The sequence below is a fragment of the Rhipicephalus sanguineus genome, chromosome 1 (genome assembly GCF_013339695.2).
Source record: "Rhipicephalus sanguineus isolate Rsan-2018 chromosome 1, BIME_Rsan_1.4, whole genome shotgun sequence".
Classification (NCBI taxonomy): domain Eukaryota; kingdom Metazoa; phylum Arthropoda; class Arachnida; order Ixodida; family Ixodidae; genus Rhipicephalus; species Rhipicephalus sanguineus.
This window is the reverse complement of record NC_051176.1, coordinates 279,985,017-279,997,070: the sequence shown is the minus strand read 5'-3', so window position 1 is coordinate 279,997,070 and position 12,054 is coordinate 279,985,017. Positions and strand designations below refer to the sequence as shown.

Sequence of the window (12,054 nt, the reverse complement as noted above, 5' to 3'; positions counted from 1 at the left end):
GCTGAAAGTATGCGCAAGAAAACACAGCAAAACGGGTCATTCGCATTGGCTATGCTGCTTTTATATCCAGTAAAGTTGAAAGTTGGGCTAGTTGGCGATAGTTCATTTTAACGTGTGAAGCAGCGCACGGAGACGAAACACAAAACGAAGGAACGATGCAGCTGTGGTCCTGTTGAATCGTTTCTTCATTTCGTGCCTTGTCTCCGGTGCGCTGCTTCACACGTTAAGATGAATTGCTTTCATATGGAGCTGCAAGTTTGTCCCAGCAGGCAGTTCACGGAAATAAGAATCTTGCAAGACTGACAAAAGAAGAGCGGTCGCAATAACTTGAAAGAAAGAGAGAGCGAGAGAAAACGTCAGCCAGCTGCTTGGGAAAAACAGCCTGACGAACAAGACGAGACAAAAGGACCGCATAACATCAGTATAGGCCTAGTGCGCTGCAGTTTTGACTGAACAAGTGGCGCCGCCCGCGGCGCGGCGCGTTTCTAGTCAGTCGCGGCTGAGAGCGGGTGCGTACGGGCGGAACCATAGCAGCTCGAAAGGACGAAGCTAATTCGCGGTCAAACAGGAGTGTAACTATGTATTGTGGCGTGTATCGCTGTCGCAACAGCTACAGAAACACTGTCGGTAAGCTGCCAAAAATAAAATTACATGGATTTATATGGAAGGCTCACGAGAACGAGCGATGGCAGCGTCGGATAAGGGCGGTGCGACGTACGAGATAAACAGACGCTCTTAAATTTTTAATGCTTTCCTTGCTATTACTGCGCATATTTGCTCATTGTGGTCATAAACTCTGCCTTCTTTTAGCCCCGATGGAGGTCTTATACAGCTTGTGAAGCACCGAAACCGCTTATGCAGTGCCCACTTCTTGCGCAATGATGAGAGAAGCTCGAAAGCCCTGCATTCTGCCTGTGTCTTCCGACACGTTTTCCTGCGTGCTATGGGAAAGGTGACAGCGTGACCCTGCGACGAAGCGTTAAACATCTTGGTATCTAGAAGGGGACGCGGCAATGGCCAGAGCCAGGCGCATGATAGGTCTGTGCAGGATGTGTGCTCGCACTTGTTGAAAAACATAGACAAGGCGGCGACGAGCTTACACCATCCTAAGCGTCCACCCTTCCATGTGCACCTTGCTCCCACAATGTGCAATTGGTTTATAGACAGCTGGGAAATTGTGCAGAAATCATCGAAAAGTCCGAAGGAACGAGCCAGCGTAAAAAAAAAGCCAGAGGAACGAACGTTTTTTCTCTTGCTTAGCGCGAACACCAACTAACACACGCGGACTGATTAATAGCGAGAAGCCCTGCTGAATAGCGAGAACGGATGCAAAAGTCAAAGGTAGATCTTCGCGTAATAGATGAGGGAAGAGAAAGCACGAGCCGAGCGTTGGCGATGCTGCTGGATGGAGGCGCATCTTCGTCACAGTGATTTTAATTTAATGTAAATAATAGAAGACCTTGATAAAACTTTGATAACCTGAAGGCGGACGTCCTAGTCGACGCTCTTCACACACTTGCAACACACTTGCAACTGACTTCGAAGGGCCCCTTTGTTGACACAGTTTGCTCCCTGACGCCGCAAACGTGATAGTAGCGGCGTAAAGGTCACTGCCGTGAAGAAGATTGCTTTTATTTTAAACACCTTTGTACGTATTCAGTACCGCGGAATCCACATAATCGCGCGCGCTGCTCGTTCCACATGGACATTGCTCTGCTCCCACAGAGCGGCGTTCGCAGCATGAAACGACGGGGTCACGCGCGCGGCCGCTACTCGCGGCGCTGACTGTCCTAGCGCCGCAGCGCCACCATACCAACTGTCGAGGCCTATAGCTTCCGTGATGGTCTCTCTCACTTTGCCGCATCCTGTTGGCCTGGTTCTGAACAAAAACCTGTTTTGGTTCACTTCCAGTGAACGCTACCTGGACAGCACTTGTGGGCCACGGACACGTCCAAAGGACATGATTAAATTTTGTGACGCCTATCACAAGAGGGATACTTGGGCTGCGGCGCATCCAGTCGCCAAAATATGTTTAACCCGAGGATATCTCTGGTACTGGGAAATGGAGAAAAGGGGATACAAAAGATGAGCGAAAACAAAAACTACCGCTATGGCATTTGGTTATCACTATACATATTCGCAAGTATTGAGGACGGCCTTTACTAGGGTCAGTTTGTGAGTGTTGATGAATGAAGCTCATGCTCTAACAATTAAGCACAGAGAAAGTAAAGTTGCCCATGCCTACGTGCCGTCCAACAACATCACGCTTTAAACTTATGTTGGCTGGAGAGACAATGTGCTCTTCAGCCAGCATATGCCTTATTTCAGCAGTCTGGCGCAACGTTGGCTATAGGAATTGTAATGTATTTTTGATTTCAAAAATTAACAGCACAGGAAATACCCCCATGGTAATGAATTAATATCTGACATGATATCTATGGGCATGAGTTTCAGACTCGGGTTTCAGCAGCTTGGATTTGACGCTCACCATACACATTATGAACGGGAGGCAAGTTAATGTTGTGATGGTCCGTGTTTCTTGTGCCACGGGGTAAACAAAGGAATACACCGCTGTGAAATGGGACCTGAAAACTCTATTAAAGGGACACTAAAGAGCAAAACGAGTTTTCTCATATTAGTAAAGTAGTCTTTCACGATACCAAAAACACCACGCTTGCTGCGAGATGACGGTTAGTAAGCGAGAAAACGCGCAAAAACAAAATGTGGGTGGCGACGCCACCTTGAAGTTTCCGCACCATTCGCCGTGACGTCACATGTTTTGACGGCGCCTACTAGGGACTACATAGTTCCTAATCGGTAAAAATGCAGTGCATTGTCCTCTGAGGGGGCCATAGACTTAACATATTAAGTTTGGGGTAATTTTGTTGAGCCAATGGCGCCAAAATACGATAAATACACTTTAAAATCCGTGACGTCACGGGGGGAGATTTTGGCGCGAAATTTAAAAATGAAACTTTGAACTTGATCTTCTCCTTTATCAATAAACCTACGATGGCGAAATTAACGACATTAGGGTTCTCAGAGCCCAATTTATCGATTTAAACCGATTCATTGTTTCCCTTTAGTGTTCCTTTAACGGTCATGGCTATTTCCGACTGGCGGAAAAGATCAGTAAGGTAATGACACATTGGTTTTAATCAAACTCAAAGCGCAAGAAAATGAGACGAGGCACGCAGGAGCACATCTTTTCCATAGTGTGTAGACGTCAACCGACTTGTCTAAAGTATTTCAACGCTAATCTAAAGCATTTCTCTTCAGTGCGTTTAAATTGTCTGCCTCTATAGATCTTGGCTTTAGACTGCACTATCGCTATAGCAACGCGCATGGCCACGCAGGTATGCTTAACATTTGTCCAGTCGCTTCGAGAGAAGGGCGGGAGCGCAGGCATCCCTACCGCAGCCAAATTACGATTACACCCAAATTATCTCAAACGACGCTCGTTCCGTAATGCCGTCAGATGTATATACGCGACTGCACGAGGACCTGTAATGCGGGCAACGTTTCACCAGCGCGAGACGCGGCACGTAAATAAATAATTTGATCCTTGGCCCACAGCCGACGCCGCTCACATATTTACTCAGCGCCGGTCGGGAGCAGCGGGAGCGAAAAAGGCCGCGCTCTGTTTGTTGTCGTCGGCGCGCACAAAACGCGGAGCCCGGCGGCGGCGGCGGCGGCCAGGGTCGCACGGATCAATGGCGCGCCGGGAGCAGGCTGCCTCTTTCCACGCTCGTTTAGGGATTCCTCCTCTCTGCCCGGGATGCAGGCCGTGGCCTTGGCCGCATGCCTGGGTCGCCTTGGGACCCGCTGGGTCAGTTAGGCTTCTCGAGGAACGCAGATTTGCATACGAATGGCTTCTGACTGAGCCCCGCCAGTGGAGGCAACCTTACACGGAAACGCTGCAAAACAAACCGGCGACAACAGGGAATAAACACCGAGCTTGATAGCTCGTCAACAAAACAAGCATAAAATAGGTTGCGTGGCAGTCGCATATCTTCTTCCGTCATGATGTCGCGTTACAACAACAACAACAACAACAACAACAATAATAATAATAATAATAATAATAATAATAATAATAATAATAATAATAATAATAATAATAATAATAATAATAATAATAATAATAATAATAATCAATCAATCAAACGTTTATTTAATGTGCCCAGGAACAACCGTAAGGTCTTTGTACTGGCGCACGAAAAAAAAACAAAAAAAAAACAAACGAAACATTCATAATAAAATATCAAGGATAAAAAACGTTATAAAATTGCACATATACAACTATGCGCAGGCAGAAACAAAAATATCAACAGTGTACGAGGCTATGTAAGTACAGTGCAAAGCTCGGAGCAGAACAACGACTGGGAGCTGTGAAAAACATCGAGCTCCAAAAAGTAAGCATTGTAAAGACGTTGTATCCTGCCAATGGTCGAATGTTCACAGAGGCAGGCGGTTACATGAAAATGTCTATTCTCTCTGGTCAGCTTACGTGGAATTCGGAAATTAAGACAGTTGAGCAGTACAGGGCAGGATATGATACCATGCACAAGCTTGTAAAGAAATAACGGATCAGCGCGATTTCGTCGACAGCAAAGTGATGGCAATGATAATAATCCAGCAGCGTTAGAACGAGATCCAGAGTCATTTCTAGCGAAACGATGGTTGTAAATGCTTAGGAATTTTTTCTGGACTCGCTCAATGGCGTTGCTGCTGGAATTAGGAATGCCATTCCAGATCACAGATGCATACTCTAGTTGAGGAAGACATAGCGCGGTGTACAATTTTCGGAAGGGCACAGGAGAACGGAATTCTCTAGACATTCTGCAAACACAGCCTAGGGTGCGAAGACCCCGCAAAGCAGCACGCTTAGCGTGAGCAGAAAAGTGTAAGGTGCTATCAAAAAGAACACCTAGATCATTGATCTCACATACCTTACACAACGACACAGAATTGACAGAATATAAAAATGGCACACTAGATGTTTTACGAGTGAAACTCATTACCTTGGTTTTTGAAATATTTAGGGAGAGGTTATTGCTCCTGCACCATTCAGAAAAAGAACACAAATCAGATTGCAGCAAGCGACAATCGATAACTGAATGAATTTCCTTAAATATCTTTATGTCATCGGCATACAAAAGGAAAGAAGAATTCCGAATGACAGAAGAAACATCATTAACATAAATTAAAAAGAGGAGTGGGCCCAGTACCGACCCTTGAGGAACCCCACTAGTAGCTTTATACAAAGAGGACGTTTGGCCATTAACGGCAACGTAACATAATCTATCAAGAAGATAGCTATGGAGGAGATTGACAATTGAAGAATCAACATCAAAGTGTGCAAGTTTATCCACAAGCAGCGAATGGCTGACAACATCAAAAGCTTTGCTAAGGTCACAGTAAATAGCGTCAACCTGTCCTCTCTGCGAAATAGGCGTGGAGACTTGCATCATGAAACTGGCAAGATTAGTGACAGTTGAGCGGCCAGCGAGAAACCCATGCTGATTCACAATCAATGAATTTTTTACATCAAAAGACAATATTTTGTGAAGAGCAAGCTCAAAGATTTTGGATGCGGCACAAAGAAGGGAAATAGGGCGGTAGTTCGAGACGTCACTTTTACAGCCAGACACTGGGAAAACACGAGCAGTTTTCCACATGCTAGGAAACGTTGAAGTATGCAGACACTTATTAAATATGGTAGTCAATACTGGTACAAGTATACTGCCATAGGCTTTTAGTATGGCAGAGGGGATGCCATCTGGGCCAGCTGAAAAGGATGGTTTCAATCGCTTAATGCATTCTGAAATGGAATCTTCATCTAGCGACACAGCATCAGCTGTGCCAACTGCCTTAACCTGTCGACCGTTACTAGCTACAGAGGCTGGAGACTTACACTCTAAGCCAAAATCGAGTATTTGGGGAGTATTTCTGCCACACAACAATAATCGTCATCTGGCTTGCTCGCGTTTCCTTTCTTGAAAACCCAGCTCTCGTCACTTTCCTGTCAAGAATGCTATGTCACGCTGATAACGCGCGCGCCGTTCGTGACCGGAAAGTGCCGCGACCGCGGTGATAACGCGAGGAAAGCACGCGAGGTGGATGACGATTGTTGTTGTGTGGCAGAAACACTCCCAAAATACTCGATTTTGGCTTAGAGTGTATAGACAGATGAAAAATGCATGGCAAAACAGTCAGCGACGGCTTGAACTTCTACTCCATTTGGGTCCAGTATCCTGAAGGACTCGCCATTTTTGCTCGACCGTTTGCGCACATACTTCCAAAACTCAGTCGGCCTGTCAGACGCGCTTTTTTTCTAAAAATGAAATATATAGACTGTGATCCCGTTTATAAAGGCGTTTACAAAGAGTACGAAAACGACAGAATTCTTCCTTCAAATTCAAGATGGCGTCACAAATCAAGATGGCGCCACAAATATCAGCGCGCCATTTCTCATGTCATGTCATTATGATAATAATAATAATAATAATAATAATAATAATAATAATAATAATAATAATAATAATAATAATAATAATAATAATAATAATAATAATAATAATAATAATAATAAATCTTTCTGCAGCAAAAAGAAAAAAATATGTGAAACTAAGCGCTGTTTCTTTTTTTTCTTGCTTCACATGCGTTGTATAGGCGCGCTCGAATGTGCAAATCGTGCGTTAATTTAGGTGAACCAATCTGGACGCTGGCAAAAGTTGGAGGCACACAATTTCGAGCGTGGGCTGCAGTTTGGAAAGCATCCTTTTTATGACGCGCGCTCATTACCAACTCTATGGAAGCCTATCTTAACAAAATTCATGTTTTGAGATTCAAGGGGATTAGTTCGAGCTGGGAGTCAAGATGGCGCCACAAATCTCAGCGCGCCATTTCTCATGTCACCGTTTTCAGATTATTTTTCTCGATTTGACCGTTGCGACGCAAGAAAAGTTATCGACGCTGAACCGTAGTATACATTCAATTCAAGTATAAGTTGAGCGGTTACATTACGCGAGTACCTTTGCCTTTTAAATGGATTGGAACAGCGGTGGCCCGAGCGGAAGCTTTTCTTTGGGCATCTAGCTCATTTAAAGTGCTCGCTGAAAGCCGACAAGTCCGTTCATAAAAGCGAGCAGGGCAAATAAGTTATACTTCTTGACCTCCCTAAATCCGAGGTACCACGCGTGGGGGTTTGGAACAGTTAGTTCAATAATTTCTGGTAACGTCCTTAAAATAATATAATTTTTTTTCCAAATAACATCGACGTGTACCGTTGTCGTGTGGAAGTCTGCAAATACTGCAAATAATACTTTTATGGACCCTCCGCTACTTGACAATGATTATCAGTACATGGTTTTTAAAATTAACATAAACTGATATTTATGGTCACTACATTTTGTGGTTCCTTTGTGGTACCTCAACGCGCGCTATTTATATGGATAAAAATAAGCAACAGCCGTCATAAAGCGTAGTGTCGGATAGAGATTACCTGGGGGGAAAAAAAGGGTAAACTGTTAAGTTAGCCTCCGTAAAAAAATAAAGAAGCAAAAAGAAAGAAAAAGCTGGATATCTTTGGAGCAGCAGGCTTACGTGCAAATAAATCGCCCTCTAAATAACGCCATGGGAGCTAAATTGCCATAAAAAATGAAGAAAAAACATTAGCTATTTCTTTCTTTTTTAATGAAAGGTCTAGAACATCGAACCCTCTAAATAACGGGTAAACGAGGAACAACCAATAATGCAGCAGTGACATTGTGACAGCTCCAAACAGCCGCTGCGGTATCGCAGTCTGTGAAAAAAAAATTACACCATCTCCCGCTAAAGGGGACCATGAGGCGATGCGAAGCCGGAGCACTTCCACGATCGCGTTCCGTTGGCGTTCGTTGCGCATGCTACCGACCTCGGTCAGATTGTTATCGCACCAAAGTCGGTTGCACACGTTGCAGCTATGCCCGAAGCTCCGGTCGAGGAATTCGCGGTGGAACCGGGCGTCGGCACCGTCGAAGCCCGGGCGTTGAAGTTGTCTAGCGCTGACGCTTGGCTTCGACGTCGGCGTTGCGTACGGCGGGGTTTGCTTGCCGACGCTGTCGTTGCGTTTCGGCATGTCGAGCCCGCGTTTCATCCGGAGCAGTTTCCTGCCGACGTTGCCGTTTGAGCTGGGCTTCCCTAGCCCGGAGCTCGGGGTCCGCTTGCCGACGTTTGCGTTGCGCTTCGGCGCGTCGAGCCTTCCGATGCTCCACCCGCTGCTCCGTGATCTCGGCAGGCACGTTGACGTTGGAACTCATGACACCGGCGCAGTGACTGAGCGTGTGTACGACCTAACGCGAGCCTTTTATCTAAACGAGGAGAGGGAGTGGAGATGGGGAGGGGAGAGGGAAATGGGAGAGGGGGAGCAGAGAGCGGAAAGTGGAGAGTGGAGGGAAGGGGTGAGGGGAGTGGAGTGGAGAGGAAGTGTGTGGAGAGGGTGTGCGCATGCGCAGTAAGGGTGGTCACGCCGCACACCATTTGAGCACCGCCATAAGATGCTTCGCATCTAAAATGTGGTCTCTTGCGGAACAAGCTTGAAGACCACCCGAGTTATGTGTCCCATCTTCACTAGGGTTGACATATACTGCATCATTGCTACGACACCTTTACGAATTGATAGTAAAAGAAATTAAAGAAAAAAAAACTCGCAGGGTCCCTTACGCATTCACTTATGACGACTCGAAGGCGAAAGCCATCCTCTTCTTCTTCTTCTTCTCAGTCGCTGTATTGATCCAACCCCGCCACTTTACGAAAGCTTTGCGCACCTAGCGTGGTTTTGCACTGCCTCCGTGAACTGCCCACTTTTGACCAAGCTACGATGTCATGTGATGACGCGTCATCATGTGACGACTTCACGCTATAAAGTTTGTGACGTCATGATGACGTCACACATTTTGGCGATCTGTGACGTCGTGTGGTGACGTCATCGCATGATGATTTTTTTTATCACTCGTCCCCGACGCCGCGGGACGCCGACGGTCAAATTTCGCGTTTGGTGAGGCAGAACACACGGACGGTGAAAGAGCGACAAGAATCGAGATACGATGGACGTTTTCTGTTGTTATTGTTGTTATAAAGATGTGAACAAAACAGACAGTGAAGCCAGAAAAAGCGCAGGGTAAATTGACGGCTATGTAAACATCCAAACGAAATGTCGGAATAAGAGAGAGAAGCGTAATGCAAGCGGGCGAAAAGACGTTTTGTCGAGAGCTATTAGAGTCGGACCCACGTGTTCCGGAAAATAGGAGCAGCGCAAGCGATCATATCGCGTACGTGCGAGGTAAACTGACTGAACTATACAGCACGTCTTCGCTTGCACTATGAAACCATCGAAGCTCTGAAAGGTGACGACGATTTTCTTTCCTCCTCGTCAACTCACCCCCGCCAGTTTTTCGAATAAATTCCGAGCGCTGGCACACGTTTTCTGACCTTCTTGGAGTCCCGAGCCACAGTGATGCCTCACTTGAGCATTATTGCCGAGAAGTTAGGGTGCGCTCCAAACAGTGAGCATTCAGTTGCGCACCCAAACACCAGTTCTCAGCACTACCCGAATTCAATTTCGCCAGAAAGCCCATGTAGTTCACGGACTCTCGTTTGTTGCAGACGCCTGCTCATACGCCCGCTACGTCTTCAAGAGCTTCGACCGGAACAGGAACGGTGCCATCAGCTTCAAGGTGAGGTGTAAATCATATCTTCAAAGATCGGAAATGTTCCATATGTCCGACATGGTTGCCTGGGACATTGATTTCAGTCCGCCCAGTGCAGGCGTCTCGTGCGAAGACTGCGCAGTATCGTTTTGTAGTACCGGTCACCCAGTGAGCTATAGTAACGCGGCCTATACCTCACTGGGTGACCGCATTCGGCGCAAGATGCGATCGTATACCATGCCGCGTTGATAGTGCCTGTAGAGAGAGCTGTGGCTCGCAGTTTCATGCAACCAGGGTTCTAACTTTTGTTTTCCCTGTGCTTTTCTTTGGGAAGTTCGTGCGGCAGCCTATACGCATATAAAATCGTCAAGCTCAAAGAAACTATGAATGCCTTTGGGTGAGATCCGAGCGGCAGGGAGCAAGCGTGTGTAGCTTTCAAGAAAACACACGAGTTTCTTCCTTATCCGAGCGATACTTGCAGGACCTGCTCTACTGCCTGTCGCTGCTGTGCTTCGGGAGCGTACAGGAGAAACTGCGTTGGGCCTTTTCGCTATATGATGTCAACGGCGATGGCTTCATTACGCGCCAGGAGCTCAGGGACGTCGTCTGTTCGGTGTACGCGCTCCTGGGCCGCCGCTCGAGTACGGACGAGAGGGCGTTACGCGAACACGTGGACCGCGTTTTCCAGGTAAGAGCGCGCTGCAACTCAAAACGTACGCCCTTGCCACAGAGATGCACGTTGCCCGAGAAGCTTCATGCCTGTAAACGAGAAACCCATAAGCCAGCACCAGACCCGTAGCCAGGAAATTTTGCGGGGGGGGGTGGTGAGGGGGGGCACTTGCTGAAAACCTTGACAATTTAAGAAAACAACTATTTAAATTATTATTTATTTTTGGTAGAACACCCACCTCCATGAAAATTTCGGGGGGGTGGGCGGGTCTAGGGTCCCTCACCCCCCCCCCCTTGCTACGGGCCTGGCCAGCACCACGGGCAAAGAATTGAGTCCCTTTAGCTAACGCGAAGAAGAGCACAGGCGAAAGCCTATATGCTCGCACGAGACATTCATTCAATTACCTAATTCGACGTTCTCAGCCGATCAGTCGACTGCATTGTTCGCCTATGCACCTTGATTGCATTATTCGCCTAGCAGGTCTATGCACGGAATATCACCGATTTGAGTGCCTTTGCAGGACTAGCTATAGTACGTTCTACGGGTGTTGGCGAGAGAAGCGACCAACAGTTTTCGACGCAGGGGCCAACTATTGATGTCGCTGTTAGCATTGGTAATAAAGTCAATGCATGTGCTATTATAATATATTTTTCTACTGCTCACTTTAAAGAAGGAATACGGCATCGTTAACTTTACGACACGGACAAAGGAAGGAAGAAAAATACCGTGTCGTGTTTTTCTTCCTCCTTTTGTCCGTAAAGCTGCACTCTTGGCCAAGCACGATGCAAAGCTAAAGTTGCGAAGGTTTTCGCTAATAAATAAACTCATATCGCGATGTGCTTTTCATCTAGCAATAATGCCTTTCTCAATATACTCGTCTTATTTTTTTAACTACAGTTGAAACTCGATTTAATGAAGGGATGACCACGCTGGTATTATTTTGTTAAATCGAGAAGTTGGTAAAATTGAGAAAGGAATTTTTGGTCATTCGGTATCTAAAATTGTAACGCAGCGACACCTAAATACTACCATGGCATTGTTTTTGCCGACAACCCGCGCCTGAGCATGTGGAGAACCCGCGAGGCCAGCCCAAGGGCGGCGCGGACATGGGCATAGGCGTGCGCATGGAAGGGGGAAGGGGGGGGGCGCAGAGGCGGCGCTGCGATGAACCTTCGCCCGCCTTCGCCTCCCTGAAGGGGAACCCTGCACACGCCTATGGACATGAGGGCGGCTCCATGTTCAGGCGATGGAGGCCAGGTAGACGGCCAAGTGAAGCTATGACAGGCCGTCGAAATGCAAAGATGCGGCGAACGAATGCAGTGGTTGTGCGAGCAGGCCGAGCGAGAAAGTTGCGAGGAGATGATCACTTATATCTGCCGCACAAACCACGATATAACAAAAACAACCACCTCCGCCATTGGTGCCATTTGGTACGTAAGAGCGCTACCGTCTGCCGGGTCCGTTGTTCCGTGCATGGTTTAGGCGTGCAGCCTCGTCAAAACAAAGGGCCGTGGCCAGTGCGCTTAGACATTTTTGTAAAGCGATAGCATTAGAGTGGACGCTCGAAGAAAGATCCATCTGTGCCAGAATTAGAAGGAAAACACCGCTTTTTGCACAGTTATTTCAGGAGAAGCTTCGTTAAATCGGGTTTGGTGGCCAAGTTAATTCGTTTATTCAGGTTGATGACAACAT

The 12,054-nt window shown here is 46.9% G+C and overlaps 2 protein-coding genes across 2 annotated transcripts in view; one reads left to right on the top strand and one right to left on the bottom strand.

Annotated features, from left to right (window-relative positions):
- The window catches only part of LOC119379090 (calsenilin), a 36,407-nt gene that overhangs the window by 2,891 nt on the left and 21,462 nt on the right, over nt 1–12,054 (top strand). Inside the window, exons 3-4 of the mRNA XM_037648260.2 lie at nt 9,649–9,719; nt 10,174–10,380. Coding sequence (XP_037504188.1) covers nt 9,649–9,719; nt 10,174–10,380 — 278 coding nt within the window. The remainder of the gene's footprint in view (nt 1–9,648; nt 9,720–10,173; nt 10,381–12,054) is intronic.
- The window catches only part of LOC119379094 (60S ribosomal protein L26), a 197,870-nt gene that overhangs the window by 175,222 nt on the left and 10,594 nt on the right, over nt 1–12,054 (bottom strand). The window lies entirely within an intron of this gene.